The sequence below is a fragment of the Rhinopithecus roxellana genome, chromosome 8 (assembly GCF_007565055.1).
Source record: "Rhinopithecus roxellana isolate Shanxi Qingling chromosome 8, ASM756505v1, whole genome shotgun sequence".
Taxonomy (NCBI): Eukaryota; Metazoa; Chordata; class Mammalia; order Primates; family Cercopithecidae; genus Rhinopithecus; species Rhinopithecus roxellana.
In genome coordinates this window covers 77862518-77881604 of record NC_044556.1, presented here as the reverse complement: position 1 = coordinate 77881604, position 19087 = coordinate 77862518, and the positions used below count along the sequence as shown (strand labels likewise).

General features: G+C 41.9%; 1 protein-coding gene across 4 annotated transcripts in view; it reads right to left on the bottom strand.

Annotated features, from left to right (window-relative positions):
• The window catches only part of RBBP5 (RB binding protein 5, histone lysine methyltransferase complex subunit), a 38108-nt gene extending 19298 nt beyond the window's left edge, over positions 1–18810 (bottom strand). For all 4 annotated transcript variants that reach the window (XM_010365430.2, XM_010365431.2, XM_030936459.1 and 1 more), the window contains exons 1-4: positions 18643–18810; positions 12576–12601; positions 10879–11051; positions 521–661 (exon numbers count right to left, since the gene is read on the bottom strand). In XM_010365430.2, coding sequence (XP_010363732.1) covers positions 521–661; positions 10879–11051; positions 12576–12601; positions 18643–18661 — 359 coding nt within the window. In that variant the 5' untranslated portion in view covers positions 18662–18810. The remainder of the gene's footprint in view (positions 1–520; positions 662–10878; positions 11052–12575; positions 12602–18642) is intronic.
• Between the last annotated feature and the right edge of the window lie 277 nt (positions 18811–19087).

Sequence of the window (19087 nt, the reverse complement as noted above, 5' to 3'; positions counted from 1 at the left end):
AAAAATTTCTTTTTTAAAAAATTTAAATTTAAAAAAAAAGTATTCAGGGCCAAGTGCAGTGGCTCATGCCTGTAATCCCAGTACTTTGGGAGGCCGAGGCAGGCAGATCACGAGGTCAGGAGTTCGAGACCAACCTGGCCAACATGGGGAAACTCCATCTCTACTAAAAATACAAAAATTAGCTGGGCATGGTGGCACGCGCCTGTAGCCCCAGCTACCCGAGAGGCTGAGGCAGGAGAATCTTGAACCCAGGAGGCAGAGGTTGCAGTGAGCCAGATCACGCCACTGCACTCCAGCCTGGGTGACAGAGCAGGACCCTGTCTCAAAAAAAAAAAAAAAAAGAGAAAGAAAGAAATGTATTCAGTAGAGCCAACCTAGACAGAAAGATTATTTTATGTAGAAGTTTTGAAGAGATGCGTATTTGCCTTCTAAAACCATAAACTAAAATTATCATGAGCCCATTCCATATAATCCATATAGAATTAGACCCCACCCCCGGAGAGAAATTGCTTAGACATACTGATCTCGCGGATGATACTGGACTTTTAAGATGGGTGAAGGGAATCGAAACCTCTGGTCACAGTCGCCTGAAAGAACATCCCACTGTGATACTATGTTATCAGTGGAAGCACTCACGAGCTTATGACCGTCTCGGCTCCAGCTGAGGAAAAACAGGGGTAATTTAGCACATATTCTAGGTATACCGTACCACTCTCAGGAATAAACTGTGTAAGTCACACACACTGCTGCAAATTGCACAGGTCAACAATGTTTCTGGTTTTGTTCTGCTTATACTCAAATCCACAAGCTTTTGCAACTAGGCAATAAATAAGAATGTTTTCATGACATTTTATTATCTAGTAATGAAAGCTCATAATATTTCAAGATAAAACTATAAAGTGACTCAGGGCCGGGCGCAGTGGCTCAAGCCTGTAATCCCAGCACTTTGGGAGGCCGAGACAGGCGGATCATGAGGTCAGGAGATCGAGACCATCCTGGCTAATACGGTGAAACCCCGTCTCTACTAAAAAATACAAAAAACTAGCCGGGCGACGAGGCGGGCGCCTATAGTCCCAGCTACTCGGGAGGCTGAGACAGGAGAATGGCGTGAACCCGGGAGGCGGAGCTTGCAGTGAGCTGGGATCCGGCCACTGCACTCCAGCCTGGGCGGCAGAGCAAGACTCCGTCTCAAAAAAAAAAAAAAAAAAAAAAAAAAAGTGACTCAGTGAAATAAGAGAAAAACATCTTAGAAGAGTCTAAAAATCAGCTGGCCTTTAAGGTTGACATATTTGAACTTTCTGAAGTTATCTCAGAAGTTGCACCATCATGGTATAAACAAAACAAAAAAAAGGTAAGTATCTGTTATTTAAAATAATTTTAAAAGAAACTGAGAAAGAATTAATTCCTTCTGCTAAGTACAGATAAACACACTGGACATCATATATAAAACACAAAAAAGTTCTGAAGACAAAGGACAGACAAGCCAGAGACTGCAGACTCTTAAGGATGACACAACAGTGAAATCCCGGAATTTTCTTTCTGCCTCATGTTCTCCGTTCCGGGTGAAGGAGAAGCCAACAACCTGGTAATGCTAGTGGACACACACAAAAATCCCCAACAAGAGCCTGCTTTCTCCAGCTAAGGGACCAGAAAAGGACAGCCTGGCAAGACAGAAAACTTCAAGACAATAAACAATCTACTCCAGCCAAACATCACAGAAAAGAACTGCAAATCCCCCTCTTAGCCAGGTTCAAGCAGATAGCCTAGCTTTCACCTTTATCCAGCTATAACAAGGCACCCTCCCCACCTCACTGGGATGGTGTCCAAGAAGGCTCAGTAGGGAATCAGATTTGCATTACCACCAGCAGTAATGAGGTTGCACCACCATGGTGTCAGAGGACACACAGAAAGAAGGAACAAGGAACTCCTATCCTTCCCAGACAGGATGTCATCAGCAGAGAGACCTAGTAGAGAGCCTAAACTTTCAATCCCCCCCACCAGTAACAAGGCCAAGTAAGAAGAAACCTGGACTTTCACCCGCCTCTGGCAGTAACAAGATGGCACACTCCATTCCCCTGTGCAGTATCAGAGGAGGCCTGCTAAACTATAAGATTTAAATAAGATCTATAGGCTGGGCGCAATGGCTTACACCTGTAATCCCAGCACTTTGGGAGACCGAGGCAGGCAAATCACTTGAGGCCAAAAGTTTGACACCAGCCTGGCCATATGGTAAAACCCTGTTGTCTACTAAAAATACACAAAATTAGCCAGGCATGGTGGTATGCACCTGTAGTCCCAGATACTTGGGAGGCTGAGGCAGGAGAATTGCTTTAACCTGGGAGGCGGAGGTTACAGTGAGCCAAGATGGCACCACTGAGCTCCAGCCTAGGCAACACAGTGAGACTGTCTCAAGAAAAAATAAAAAATAAATAAGATCTACAGTCTCATAATACCCAAAATGCCCAGGTTTCAAATGAAAATCACTTGTCAACTCAAGAACAAAGAAAATCTCAACTTGAGTAAGAAAAGACAATCAATAGACACTAATACAGAGATGACATAAATGTTAGAATTATCTGACAAGGATTATAATGTAGCCATCATAAAAATGCTTCAACAAACTATTATGAACATGCCTGAAACAGATGGGGAAAAAAACCCAGAAAATCTTAGCAAAGAAATAGAAGATACAGAGAAGAACCAAATGGGAATTTTAGAACTGAAAAATATAGTAACAGAAATAAACTCAATAGATGAATTCAGCAGCCAATGGAGGAAAAAAAGGGAAAGAATCAGCAAACTGGAAGATGGAATAAAAACTACCCAATCTCAATACAGAAAAAATAGACATATATATATGATGTGTCTGTGTGTGTATATATGTGTATACATATATATGTGTGTGTGTGTGTGTGTATATATATATATATACATACACAGAGCCTCAGAACTATAACAAAAGATCTAATACTCATGTCATCAGAATCCTGGAAGGAAAGAATACAGACGTGGATGTTAAGGTATTTGAAGATATAATGGCTGAAATTTTCCTAAATCTGGCAAGAGATAAAAAACCTACAGATTCAAGAACATCAACTAGGATGAGCCCAAAGAAATCCACTCCAAGAAACACAGACAAACTTCTGAAAACTAAAGACAACGAAAAACTCTTGAAAGCTGCAAGAGAAAAACGATGCCTTATCTATAGAGGAACAACAATGTGAATGAAAAGGGATTTCTCATCAGAAACCATGCAAGCCAGAAGGAAGTGGCACATTTTTCAAGCGCTAAAGAAAAGAACTGTCGGCCGGGCGCGGTGGCTCAAGCCTGTAATCCCAGCACTTTGGGAGGCCGAGACGGGCGGATCACGAGGTCAGGAGATCGAGACCATCCTAGCTAACACGGTGAAACCCCATCTCTACTAAAAAATACAAAAAACTAGCGGGGCGTGGTGGTGGGCGCCTGTAGTCCCAGCTGCTCGGGAGGCTGAGGCAGGAGAAAGGCGTGAACCCGGGAGGCGGAGCTTGCAGTGAGCTGAGATCCGGCCACTGCATTCCAGCCTGGGCGACAGAGCGAGACTCCGTCTCAAAAAAAAAAAAAAAGAAAAGAAAACTGTCATCCCAGGAATAAACAGGTAAACTGAGACATTTGTTGCTAGCAGACATACTCTAAAGTTGGCTACATAATGTTCAGAAAAGATTAAAGGAAGGGTTTAGAACATCAGGAAGGAAGAATGAATAATGAAGAGTATAAATACATGGGTAGATAAAATTACTTTTTCTCAGCCAGGTGTGGTGGCTCACGCCTATAATCTCAGCACTTTGGGAGGCCAAGGCAGGCAGATCACCTGAGGTCAGGAGTTTGAGACCAACCTGGCCAACATGGTGAAAACTCATCTGTACTAAAAATACAAAAATTAGCCAGGCATGGTAGCACATGCCTGTAATCCCAGCTACTTGGGAGCCTGAGGCTGTAGAATTGCTTGAAACCAGGAGGCAGAGGTTGCAGTGAGCTGAGATCGCGCCATTGCACTCCAGCCTGGGTAACAAGAATGAAACTCTGTCTCCGGAAAAAAAAAAAAAAAAAAGGTGGGTGCGGTGGTTCACACCTGTAATCCCAGCCCTTTGGGAGGCCAAGGCGGGCGGATCACGAGGTCAAGAGATCGAGACCATCCTGGCCAACATGGTGAAACTCCATCTCTACTAAAAATACAAAAATTAGCTGGGCGTAGTAGTGTACGCCTGTAGTCCCAGCTACTCGGGAGGCTGAGGTTGGAGAATCACTTGAACCTGGGAGGCGGAGGTTGCAGTGAGCTGAGATCGCAGCATTGCACTCCAGCCTGGGCGACAAAGCAAGAATCCGTCTCAAAAAAAAAAAAAAAAAATTACTTTTTCTCTTCTTGAGTTTTGATGTTTGAAACACATATTTTAACACTGTCTTATGTGGGTCTCAATGTATGTAAAGCAAATATTTAAGACAATTCTATACAAGAAAGGACAAGGGGACAACGGGAAGGTAAGGTTTCTACACTTCACTTGAACTGGTAAAACGTTCACCAATACAACTTATCACCAGTAGACTGTGGTAAGTTATAAATGTATGATGTAAAACCTAGTGACCACTAAAGCTACACAAGGGTATACACTCAAAAACACTACAGATAAAGCAAAATGGAATTCTAAAAACTTGTCCAAGTAGCCCATAGGAAGGCAGGAAACAAAAACAAAAAACAAATGGAACAAGTAAAAAAGTAACCCAAAACCTATACTTTACCCAGGTTTTGAAATCAAGAGGAGATGCTATTGAGAAACTCAGCAGGCAATATAATCTTCATGATTAAGAACATGGCTCAAAAGTCAGACTTCTGCTCAAGCCTAGACATTACCACCTCCTAGCTGTGTGATCTTAGGCAAGTTACTTAAGTTTTATGGGCTTCAATTTCCTCATCTATAACACATGAATAAAAATGGTATCTACCTGCAGAAGGCTGTTGAGAGAATTTAAATTAATACATAAAAAATTCTTAGCCTGGCACATAATAAGTACTCAACGCCTGGTACATAATAAGTGCTCAAAAAAAAATTTATATCAGAGACAAAATAAATATATTCCCAGACTCAGGACTCAGGAACAGAGGAAGGCAGGGGTAAGCTAAGGTTATAAATATAGAGGGATTAAGTTAAAGCCTGCACACAAAAGGACTCTGGTGTCTCTCTTCTACCAGCTCTAGAATATCTATAGCCAGGCAATTAGTGAGTCCTTCTAGAGAATGTCAACTCTGAAGAGGCCTAAAGGTGTTAAAATGCAAAGGTGCACCAAAAAAAAGCCAATAGCTGGATGGATGATGATGATGATGGGAGGGTAAAAGGGTGGATGACGGGAGGGTAAAGGGTAAGTTAAAATTCAAATACACTGTAACAGGAAACCCAATTTCTGAAATTAATGAAAAAGCAATACACATTGTATTAGAAATACGAAGCTAAACAGCAGAAGAAATAGCCCCCAAAAATAGAAGTCTACTGGGAATGGCACAAGACTGAGAGTGAGGAGAAAAAAGGAACAGGTTTCGTTGCTATTCCTGTAGGCCTTTTAGCACAAATATACTATAGAACAAAATGTTAGCTATGATTCCGTTTTCCCTCTAAACTCTTCTGTACTAGGGGGTGGGTGAGTTAAAAAAAAAAAAAAAAAAAAAAACCTACTGCTACTGCACTATAATTTTTGTTTTCTTTCACAGCAAGCTTGTATTTCTGTCATAATGGAGGGAAATCTAACTAAAAATTAAGTTATAAAGAAAAGTAAAAACTAAAAAAATAATTTACTCTTCAATTCCAAATTCTATAAGCTCAAGAATTAGGAATTATCATATTTTCTCACAGCTTCTTTCCCAAAGACAGATGGGTCTTTACTGATTCCAATGTGCTAAAGTCTACCTATGGCCCCCATCCAGTGCTTTAATTTCTTCTGCAGCATCCTAAAAACGGGGGTGGCAAGCTCAAGCAAGAACAGCTCTCGGATAGCTCTCTCCTGGGCAGTTAATCCCATCTACAGCACCTCTGCTTGGGAGCTCCTCTCTACTTGGAGTTAACTTTTGTTTCCCTATACCTAACTTCTGTTCACTACCTACTAATTCTGTTTTGTTTTTTAGTTTTTTTTTTTCCAGATAGGGTCTCACTCTGTAGTCCAGGCAGATCTCGGCTCACTTCAACCTCCGCATAGCGGGTTCAAGCGATTCTCCTGCCTCAGCCTCCCAAGTAGCTGGGATTACAGGCGCACGTCACCATGCCTGGCTAATTTTTGTATTTTTAGTAGAGACAGAGTTTCACCATGTTGTAGGGGCTGGTCTCAAACTCCTGACCTCAAGTGATTGGTGAGCCTCAGCCTCTGAAAGTGCTGGGATTAAAGGCATGAGACACCGCGCCCAGCCAGTACCTACCAGTTCTGCTTCTACATCCTGGGCCATTTTTTCTCTCTTTCATACATCAACTTTACTAATAGTTGAAGTCAGCTATCAGGCCTACCCAAAACTTCTCTTGGTTAAATTTGTTCCCTAATATGCTCAAATAAGGAACAGTTAAATCTATTATGCATGTATACTATGCAATACTCTATAGACACAACTATTTAAAATAATGAGACACAGAGAAATATCCACTATATGGTAAGTGTAAAAGCAAGCTACAGAACAAAATATATTTATTTTTGTTTAAAAACATATTATGTGGATATATGTATTAATTTTTTTCCACATATAAAGATATAGATATCTTATAGACAGGATATATTCCACACTCTTTTAACAGTAGTTACCCCAAGAAGTAGACAAAGGGCTTTCATTTTGTACTCTGCGTATTAGTATTTTTAACGGCCGGGTGCAGTGGCTCACGCCTGTAATCTCAGCACTTTGGGAGGCCAAAGCGGGCAGATTACCTGAGATCAGGAGGTCGAGACCAGCCTGACCAACATGGTGAAATCCCACCTCTACTAAAAATACAAAACTTAGCCGGGCGTGGTGGCATGCTTCTGTAATCCCAGCTACTCAGGAGGCTGCGGCAGGAGAAGCACTTGAAACTGGGAGGTGTAGGCTGCAGTGAGCCAAGATTGCACCACTGCACTCCAGCATGGGCGACAGAGCAAGACTCTGTCTCAAAAAAAAAAAAAAAAAAAAAAAACTTTTAAATTATCAAGTATAGGTTTTGTGATTTTAAAATGTTAAAAATGTTGGAGGGAGGGGTTGAAAAATCTCTCACTTTATATCCTTTGTCTGACTAATAACACACTTCTGGAAGTGTACTGTAATGAGAAATCACAGACCAAATGCCCACTGGGCATCTCAGATGCTTTTTGGGACATCTCCCATTCATCCAACAAGTATCTGAATGGCTACTGTGTATCAGGTACAATGCTAGAAGCTGAGAACATAGCAGTGAAATGGTACACAAGGTTCGTATTCTCACAGCACTTACCATCTTACAGGGAAGATACTCTTAACACAAATATTTGCAAAAAACTAACATGAAAATAACGGGAGACATGCAACCATAATAATCTCAAACTCACCACTTCCCCCTCAAATCTTCCATTAATGAGTATCTTCAACCAAGCCAGAAACCTAAAATCATCTTAACTTTTCCATTTCACTCACCACAATCGAATTAATGACTAAGTCCTCTTATTTCTACCATTTCTACATCTGTCTAACTTGGCTCCTTTCTTACTGTAACACTCATCGTCTCTAGCCTACACCACAGCAGTTCTCCTATGTTCACTCACTGTTGCCCCTTCAATCTCTTTTCTACTTGATGCCCTAAAGTTCTTTTTAAAATAAAAGCTCATCATGTTACTTTCTTGCCAAAATCTCTTAATGACTTCACAGTACATACAAGCTATGGTTCAAATTCATGAGTCTGGCAGACGAGGTTCTCCATGAGGACCTTGGTTTACCTTGGCTCTTGTCATATCATATTTCCCATACCACAATCCAGCTATCCCGATACCTGTAGTTCGCTATTGTACCATACTTGTTTCAAGCTGATATGACTTTGCCTGTGCAGTGCCCTCTGCTTGGAATATATCTGGCAAACATCTACTTAACATACAAATTTAAAGTTATAAATTATCTGGCTGGGCGTGGCGGCTCACACCTGCAATCCCACCACTTTGGGAGGCCAATGAGAGCAGATCACCTGAGGTCAGTAGTCCAAGACCAGTCTGGCCAGCATGGCGAAACCCTGTCTCTATCAAAAATACAAAAATTAGCCAAGCGTGGTGGTGTGCACCTGTAATTCCAGCTACTCGGGAGGCTGAGGCAGAATTGCCTGAACCCAGGAGGTGGAGGTTGCAGTGAGCCAAGATCGCACCATTGCACTCCAGCCTGGGCGACAGAGCAAGATCTGTCTCAAAAAAATAAAATAAAATGAAGTTATAAATTATCTCATTTATGATGGCTTTTCTGACCGTTAGTCCCCTCTAGTACAATTGATAACTTCCTTCTTTGTGCTTTCATCTCCACTAAATCTTAAATATAGTTATTGTATAGTACATATAAAGCTTTAGTACATGCACCTGTATGCAAATCCACCTCCTACTAATCATCAAGAATTTCTCATTTGTTTTTGTGTCCCCAGAGCCTAGAGCCTAACACAGCACCTGGTACATAACTCATGGTCAACACCTACTGAATGAATGAATGAATATATGAGAAAAACTATGGCACAAAGACATTCACTAAACATTATGTAATCGAGGAAAAAAAAAAACAGAAAATGGTTCAGTAAATTACGGTTTATCAGACAATATACAGTCATTTAAAAAGTTGTTAAAGGCTACTCAAGCAGAAAAATGTCTAGACAGTATTAGGAGGCAAAAGCAAAATATAGAACATAGCACAATTACAAACTATGCTTAAAAAAATCATCTAGAAACTGAGCAGTCATGGTGGCTCACAACTGTAATCCCAGCACTTTGGGAGGCTGAGGTGGGAGGATCGATTGAAGCCAGGAGTTCAAGACAAGCCTAAGCAACATAGCAAGACCTTGTCTCTATAAAAAATTTTTTTAAATTAGCCAGGCATGGTGGCTCACATCTGTATACCTAGTTACTCAGGAGGATCACTTGAGCCTGGGATTTCAAGGTTGCAGCGAACTGTGATCATGCCTGTGACTAGCCACTGCACTCCTGCCTGGGCCACAGAGCAAGACCCTGTCTCAGAAACAACAACAACAAAAATCTATACATACAAAGTAGTAGTATCTGGTTAGGAGGTCTACAGAAAATACTAGTTATTTCTGTTTTATTTTCCATGATTTTCTAGAATAAGTATATATTACTATATAATAAAAACACACATATTTTTAATAGGTAAGAGTTCTTTTTTTTTTTTAAGAGACAAGGTTTATTGTCACCCAGGCACTGGAGTGCAGTGGCACAATCACGGCTCATTACAGCCTAGAACTCCTGGGCTCAAGTGATTCTCCCACTTCAGCCTCCTAAGTAGCCAGGACTACAGATGTGCACCACACACCCAGCTAATTTTTTTACTTTTTGTAGAGATAAGTTCTCACTGTGTTGGTCTCCTGGGCTCAAGGAATCCTCTCATCTCAGCCTTCCAAAGCTCTGGGATTACAGGCATGAGCCAATGCATCTAGCCAGTTCTAAATTATATTATGATGACGGTTGCACAACTCTGAATATATAAAAACCTGTGAATTGTACACTCTAAATTGTATATTATGTGAAACACACACACACACACACCCCTCTTAAAACTGTTAAAAGTATGTGTATCCATTTAAATCCTTTTTTTTTTTTTTTTGAAACAGAGTCTTACTCTGTCACCCAGTCTGGAGTGCAGTGGATCTCAGCTCACTGCAACCTCTGCCTCTGGGGTTCAAGCAATTCTCCTGCCTCCGTCTCCCAAGTGGCTGGGATTACAGGCATCCGCCACTATGCCTGACTAATTTTTGTATGTTTAGTAGAGATAGTGTTTCATTATGTTGGCCAGGCTGGTCTTGAACTCCAGACCTCAGGTGATCCACCCTCTTTGGCCTCCCAAAGTGTTGGGATTACAGGCATGAGCCACCATGCCTGTATCTTTATTGCAAGAATACAACAAAAAAGAAACAGAAAGGCAGTGGAAGGCACCTAAGAGATCCAGGCCAGTGCTTCCTGGATTATTAGATATAAAAGTTTTGGCCCAAGTCACCAGTACATTACTGGCCAAACTTCACCGTGATTCAAGCCTCCTCCCAATCCAATGCTTTATAATACCATTTAGACAAAAGGAGATAGACTTAACCTTGATCGGGTTAGGTCCTTTTTTTTGGCCCAAATTCATTTAAACAAAATGCTGCCCAAAATAAAATTTTCTGAAGCAAATAGTTTCAGAGAGTAAGAGTGAAATCAATGGGAATTCATGTAACAGCAGATTTCAACTGTTTTTACATTTGCTATACAACCTTAATAACTATATTTCATTGAAGGAATAGTCACACTTGTGATCACTAAAATTACTAAAATTCAATAACCTGGACAAAATTGGACTCGGTGACTTCCAAGCTTCTGTCCTAACTGAGACTTTTTATTCTAAATGAAAAGTCAGTATCACAATTATACTACAATTACAATCTGAAAATATCTCATTTCAGTATTGAGATATTCTCAGCACCTGACACAGATCCATAATACAATGAATTTCTCCCAAGAAACGTGCTTCAAGGACAGCATGGACTCAGAATCTACATAAACCATGATAAACTGTATTACTAATGGCTGAATATTTTAAAATCTAAGTATTAAAATATCTACAATGAGATTTGCAAACATGTAGTCATCATTCATTCTAACTCATATTTAAATATTAATTTAAAAATGTCTTACCATAAAGAACACACTGGATGGATGTGTGCGCTAATTATTTTAGCAATGCCTCTTGTCAAGAAATCCCAGATGACAATTCGGCCATCATTACAGCCAACTGCAAGCAATGTGCCCCATCTGTTAAAGGTGCAAGTCAAAGCCATGCTGATACAATCCAAAGTTCCATCAGCTTCCTAAAAGTTGAAACAAATACAAGAATAGAGACAACAATAGCCAGATATCCAAATTATTTCCTAAAGGTTCTTTATCACTTGTGATACTTTTATTGAATATAAATTACACTGTATACCAAAATAATCTCTCTGTGTCTTCTTATATCTATTAAAATAGCCAAAATGAAGCAACATTTATTAAAGCTAACCACAGATTCTGGAAACAGATGTGATCAATCCCTTACATCACTACTATAACTTTGTATAAACTTTCTGGAGGGCAAATAGGCAAAATATAACAGAAGTATTTAAAAAGTCATATCTATTGATGCAGTCATCATAATTCTGGGAATTTATTCCAGGAATTTAAAACAAAAAGAATTTAAAAGAATTTTTTTTTAAGAATTAAAAAAAAACACCCTGGAATAGCCTACAAAGCATAACATTAGAGAAGTCAAATTATTTCATATCAATACCAAGCTATTTAAAATAACTACAGTGTCTATCCTCAAACATTCAAGTGTTACAAAATAGTTTTACACTTAAAAAAGTAAAGCGCATGTATAGCATACATTTTGCTTTACTACATAAAAACATTGATCAAAACAAGAAAAGCACACAAAAAAATCTACGATGGTGTTGTTTGTGAAAAATCCTTCAATGAAAGTTTTTCTTTTATTTAAAGGAAAATGAACTGTAAGATTACAAGATCATGATAAGATTTCTAGCCCACATTCCCTATTTCCTCCCTGATCAAAATTATACACTAGTTCCTTATCATAGCAAAAGATATATTATCACACTTAATGCCTCTTTGTCAAAACACAAGGATCAAAAAGTATTTTCTGTTCTAACATAAACATCCACAAGTAGGCCGGGCACGGTGGCTCAAGCCTGTAATCCCAGCACTTTGGGAGGCCCAGACGGGCAAATCACAAGGTCAGGAGATCAAGACCATCCTGGCTAACACGGTGAAACCCCGGCTCTACTAAAGAATACAAAAGGCCGGGCGCAGTGGCTCAAGCCTGTAATCCCAGCACTTTGGGAGGCCGAGACGGGCGGATCACGAGGTCAGGAGATGGAGACCATCCTGGCTAACACGGTGAAACCCCGTCTCTACTAAAAATACAAAAAAAAACTTAGCCGGGCGAGGTGGCGGGTGCCTGTAGTCCCAGCTACTCGGAAGGCTGAGGCAGGAGAATGGCGTAAAACCCGGGAGGCGGAGCTTGCAGTGAGCTGAGATCCGGCCACTGCACTCCAGCCCGGGTGACAGCAGAGCAAGACTCCGTCTCAAAAAAAAAAAAAAAAAAAAAGAATACAAAAAAACTAGCCGGGCAAGGTGGCGGGCGCCTGTAGTCCCAGCTACTCGGGAGGCTGAGGCAGGAGAATGGCGTAAACCCGGGAGGCGGAGCTTGCAGTGAGCTGAGTTCCAGCCATTGCACTCCAGCCCGGGCGACAGAGCGAGACTCCGTTCAAAAAAAAAAAAAACAAAAAACATCCACAAGTTACTATGTTCCTAAAATCACCGCAATACTATACTCTTACCTCTGGATAGTTCTGCCCAAAGGACTCTGCAACAAAGCAAAGAAAGAGTTGATGGAACATGTACCACATAGCAAGGATCATACAACTCATGAACAGTGTATAGCAGTGGCTGACAAAACGAAAATGAAAGGGGGATATGACGCCCTTTCAGGCATTCCATGAGGCCACACAGATTTTCAAGATTCTGCTAAGATGACTTGTTTACTCGAAAGTATACAGATGAGCTTTCCTGAGACTATATGACCTGGGATGTTGCAACAGAGTGAAGGCAAGAGCAGATAGGAGAAGTCCCCCAACTTCTATTCAGGCAAACATTCAAGACATTTGTAAAAATGTCACAACAGTGGCATTTTCCTCACTAAATACTTTGTTTTTGAAAACAAAGTAACTACTTACATAAACATGTAATGGATTTATTATGGTTATTTCTAAATAATGTGCTTTAAAAATATTATCTCAGTTTTAACTTCTAAATTGGTAAATACTGGTAGGTAGATATCACCTACATAAACAAAAACTCTTTGGGGGTCCTCTACTTCTTAAAAGCATAATGGGATCCTGATACTAAAAAGTTTGACAACTGCTGACATATCCAAGTTAGCAATAGTCTCTCTCCATCACACCCTTTGGGCATTTCACAATTTATTTCCATATTTACTAAGGTAAGAGCAAAGAGCCGGGCTTGGTGGCTCATGCATGTAATCTTAGCACTCTGGGAGGCCAAGGTGGGCAGATCACAAGGGAGTTCGAGACCGGCCTAGCCAACATGGTGAAACCCCATCTCTACTAAAAATACAAAAATTAGCCGGTGTGGTGGTGTGCACCTGTAATCCCAACTACTCAGGAGGCTGAGGCAGGACAATCACTTGAAACCGGGAGGTGGAGATTGCAGCGAGCTGAGATCGTGCCACTGCACTCCAACCTGGGTGACAGAACAAGACTCCATTTCAAAAAAAGAGCAAGGAAGGGCAAGAGTCAATTTATATCAGTCAAATTATCACAATTACTCTTTGAAACCTTGAAACCTTTACTAAAAGCAGCGACCACACCCCTTCCTGACTAATAACAGCATTTAGGTTGCGACAGCAAATAGTAGTTGATTAAACACGAAATTCTCTTTATTTCTTTCAGTTTTTTGGGGGGTATTTTTGTTTGTTTTTCTTGACCAGCCTGGGTTTTTTTGTTTGTTTGTTTTTTTGAGACGGAGTCTCGTTCTGTCACCCAGGCTGGAGTGCAGTGGCACGATCTTGGCTCACCGCAACAGCTGCTTCCCAGGTTCAAGCGCTTCTCCTGCCCCAGCCTCCCAAGCAGCCGCTGGGATTATAGGCACGTGGCACCATGCCCGGCTAATTTTTTATTTTTCGTAAAGATGTGGTTTGGCCATGTTGGCCAGGCTGGTCTCAAACTTCTGACCTCAAGGTATCCACCTGCCTCAGCCTCCCAAAGTGCTGGGATTACCGGCGTGAGCCACCATGCCTGGCCTAGTCCTTAGAAATTTATGTGTAAAAAGCCCACGTGGTGGCTCACGCCTGTAATCCCAGCACTTTCGGAGGCCGAGGCGGGTGGCTCACCTGAGGTCAGGAGTTCAAAACCAGTCAGACCAACATGGAGAAACCCTGTCTCTACTAAAAATACAAAATTAGCCAGGCGTGGTGGCACATGCCTGTAATCCCAGCTACTCCAGAGGCTGAGGCAGGGGAACCTCTTGGACCTGGGAGGCAGAGGTTGCAGTGAGCTGAGATTGCACCATTGCATTTCAGCCTGGACAACAAGAGGGAAACTCTGTCTCAAAAAAATAATAATAATAAAAATAAACAAATTTATGTGTAAATGTGTTTATATGAGCAAAGAAAACGGTATAAAAGGATAAACCCCACTTAAAATTTGGGATGGGGAGAATTTTTTTCTGTATGTGTGTGTATATATCCATATATATATCCATATATGTATTTATTTGAGACAGAGTTCGCTCTTGTCCCTCAGGTTGTAGTGCAATGATGTCGGCTCCCTCCAACCTCTGTCTCGCAAGTTCAAGTGATTCTCCTGCCTCAGCCTCCCGAGTAGCTGGGATTACAGGCACGGGCTGCCATGCATGGCTGATTTTTGTATTTTTAGTAGAGACAGGGTTTCACCATCTTGGACAGGCTGGTCTTGAACTCCTGACCTCAGGTGATCCACCCGCTTTGGCTTCCCAAAGTGCTGGGATTACAGGTGTGAGCCACCGCACCTGGCTTCAACTGCTTGTAATTGCTTTTAGCTGGATTCCCATAGCTCATTCATTTACTGTGGTGCTATCTTTTTTTTTTTTTCCTTTTTGTGGAGAACGGGGTCTCGCTGTATTACCCAGGCAGGTCTCGAACTCCTGGGCTCAAGCTATCCTCCCGCCTCTGCCTCCCTGAGAGCTGGGATTACAGGCGTGAGCTGCCACCACCACCCCCCTGCCCCATTGTGGTTCTATATGATACACAGTTACTTGTTTGTCTCTCCTCTTAGCTCTATTTACCAGGGCAAAAGTGGTATCTTATTTCAATGTTTTTCAAACAGTAGGACACAACCCACCATAAATGGATACATCAATTTAGTGAGTTGGAACAAGTGTTTCAATAGATTAGAAAATATCAACCAGGTGGAGTGGCTCACACCTGTAATCCCAGCACTTTGGGAGGCCAAGGTGGGCAGATCACGAGGTCAGGAGTTCGAGACCAGCTGAGGCAACATGGTGACACTCCGTCTCTACTAAAAACACAAATAAAAAAATTAGCCGGGCATGGTGGTACACGCCTGTAATCCCAGCTACTCGGGAGGCTGAGGCAGGAGAATTGCTTGAACCCAGGAGGCGGACGTTGCAGTGAGCCAAGATCACGCCATTGCACTCCAGCCTGGGCGACAGAAGCAAGACTCTGTCTAAAGAGGGAAAAAAAAAAAAAAGAAAATATCAGAGGACACTGAACATAACAAGGATTAAGTATAATCCTAAGAAATTTAGTTACACGTGTGTGTGTATGTACATATAGTGAACTGTGATAGAATATATATTTCTTACTGTGATTTGTGGTGAAAATAAGTTTCACGAATGATCTTATTTAACTGTATCTCCAGCGCACACAGCAGGGGCTCAAAAAGTGGTTGCAGAAGTAAAACTACTGTCCACCTATGAGCCACCTGAGTAACCACATTAAAAATACATTGTCATTCATTTCCTTCATCTGGCCAGATGTCCTTCAATATGCTTCCAAAATCACATTACTTCTGTTCCTTTCCTTTTATCTGTAGTCATTAACTTTCTCACTTTAAAATACAGTCATTTTCAGAGATTGTTATCTTTTGGACCCAAGCTTCTTTAATTTGTCTAACCTTTCAGTGCTAAATATTCCTTCCTGGCTGGGCACGGTGGCTCACACTTGTAATCCTAGCACTTTCAAAGGCCAAGGTGGGCAGATCACTTGAGGTCAGGAGTTCGTGACCAGCCTGGCCAACATGGTGAACCCCAGTCTCTACTAAAAATACAAAAAATATAGCCAAGTGTGGTGTTAGGTGCCTGTAATCCCAGCTACTCAGGAGGGCTGAGGTAGGAGAATCGGTTGAACCTGGGAAGTACAAGTTGCAGTCAGCCATTGTGCCACTGCATGCCAGCCTGGGCAACAGAGCCAGACTCCGTCTCAAAAGATAAATAAAAATAAATATTCCTTCCTAAGTTTTATCCTAATGAGTCTTCTGTATCATTCAAGAAAAGCCTTTTGCAAGTCCCTGCTACTCTTCCAAAGTGCTAGTGTTATCACCTTTCTTCCATCCTTAAGTTTTTAAAAATAAGGGTCAACCTTTTGTCCTTGTCTCCCACACCATTCTAAAATAATTGTAATCTGGCTTCTGTTCCAAGCTGCCAAAGGACTAATCAGAGCAACCCATTTTCAGCCCTCAGACTCAACTGCTCTGATTGGCTTCTATGAAGACACCACACCAATCTGTACTCTCTTCTTCCTCTACATAGATTAATATATGGAAGGCACTTGAAAATCTGCCTAGCTCAGAGAAAGTACTTTATAACTGTTAGCTAACTTATTATCTTCATTTATTCCTCCTCTTAACCCCTAACTACAGATTGTGTGCTTGGCAATTTTCTTTTCTCCCCCTACCACTTTTTCCCTTGATCGTGCCTTGATCTATTCACAAGGTTTCAATGAGCCCATCTGTAAGATTACAAATCTCTCCCATAAATCCAAACCTGTCTCCTGACCCCTAGACCACATTCAACATCTCCAAAGCTGTCTTTTTCCAATGTCCTTACACTTTATCAATAGCATCATTATTTGCTCTCATCATTTTTCACGTAACTCTCTTACTCATCACTACTACATGCAATCTATTTGTCATCCCTACCTCCTCAATGTCTTTTCTATTTCCTAGCTCAGGCCTTCCTTATCACTCATATAATCTACCCCTCCACACTGGTTTTACACTCCTCCAAAACTGAACTCCACATTGCTGTCAGACAAACCTTACAGACTCACAGCTCTGATTGAGTTACTAAGTCAAAACCCTTCAATGGATCTACCCTACCTTCCCTAAAAAGCCCAAACTTTTCAGTTAGGCATTTGAGAACCAACACAAAATAGATGGCACCAATCCCATCCCTTGGCATTCTCTTTATCCACAACCTGGCCAAGCAGGAAAATTCATCCCTCCCATATCTTCATACTTCAGCCTGTTGATATTTCACCAACCTTAAAAATCCACTTATGGCGGGACACTTTGGGAGGCTGAGGTGGATGGATTGCTTGGGGCCAGGAGTTTGAGACCAGCCTGGCCAACGCAGTGAAACCCCATCGCTACTAAAAATACAAAAATTAGCCAGGCGTGGCAGTGCGTATCTGTAGTACTAGCTACTCAGGAGGCTGAAGCATGAGAATCACTTGAACCCAGGAGAAGGAGGTTGCAGTGAGCCAAGACTATGCCACTACCCTCCAGCCTGGGCGACAGCGCGAGACTGTCTTAAAACAACAACAACAACAACAAAAAAACTTAAAACTCCAACTCCTCCACAGGTTTTGGGGGTTTGTTTTTCCTGGTTGACTTCTTCCCTTGCCTCAAAGACATTCACTCTCTGTTCCAAACATTCTTAGCAACTGGTAATGCCTCTTTCAGGCCTGCCTACATTCTGCAATATCCTATGGCTATTTTACATAATCACCTTAAACTCCCTGCTTAATGAAAAGCTCTTTAAGGGCAAAGACCATTTTTTATGTATCTTTGTAGCCCTTTTGACAACACATCTTCTGATTTTCTTTAAAGAGAAACCTAACCATTAGGAACAGCAAGTCGTGCAGAAGACCTTGAAAACCTCGGTTACCCCTAGGATACTATGCTAAACGTCACCTAATGAAAGTCCAGGAGAAAGGACCTACAGTTTTTAAATAATCTGGATAGGAGGTAAGGAGGAAATGACTCAAAGTGAGGATGACAAAACACAACTTCCTCCGTATTTCACACCTCAGTGTTTTACACACCGTCCCTAGTAAAGGACCTTAAACAGAAAATTAGGATAATTGGATTCCAGTGCCAACTATGCCATTTACTTGCTTAGTGCCTAGCCATTACCCTCTGAGCCTTTATTCATCCGTTCAATGAGGCTTCTATCAGAAGATCTCCAAGTCCCCTCCTTGGACATCTCGTTTCTACAAAAAGATTAACCTGTCCAGGAACCCAATTCCCTGACAAGTCTTCAAAGCTTCATCCCAAGCCTCACTTCTTCAAATTCTATCTCCAACAACTCTGGTCCTGGCTGCTCTGGGCTACTTCAACACCTGTGATCCTTATAATCAAAGCTAAGTCACAAACTGTCTGTCCCTATCGCTCCATAACTGATACGAAAGTGGCCTCGGGAGGGGCAATGCAATCTACTCGGGCAGAAGGTGCGCTTCCTCCTCCTGCTGCTGCTCCACATCAGGTGTGCCCAATGATCCAGAGCAGAACAGGGTCCCTAAGGTTGCAGCCTGACTCCCCTCCCGCCTGGTTTCCCTGCTTTCCAGTACCCAACGCTTCTCTATAACGCAACCACAGCCCTTCTCACCCAGCAACTCGAGGTTCATCCCTGCGGACTGTGACCGCCCGGTCTCAGCTCCGGCAACAACGCCTTCTCCCCGGCCGGCTTCAGCAACTTGTGTCTAAGGGGTGGACGCCGCGAAGAGCCTGGCGCAAGCTCCGGAGACTTTCGGACTTAGAAGGCCCCGCGGCTTCCGCTTTCTTCCCCCGCCTTCCTTGTTCGTTTCAGATGGGCTGCCCAAATATATGCCTGATCAAAATCAAGGATAAACTTCCTCGGAAACAATTAATTATGATCTTTGCTGAGGTACAACAAAGCTATCGTCACTAGCGACTTTAAATAGCGCGAGAATTTAAGGCTATTTGCTCCGGGAACATGTAGATGAGCTAGAAATTCCAGGCATACAGTTAACCTACTAGTTCTTGGCCTGTTGTGTTCAGCGGGGTTGTCCGGGCGGGCTACCTCAGAATCC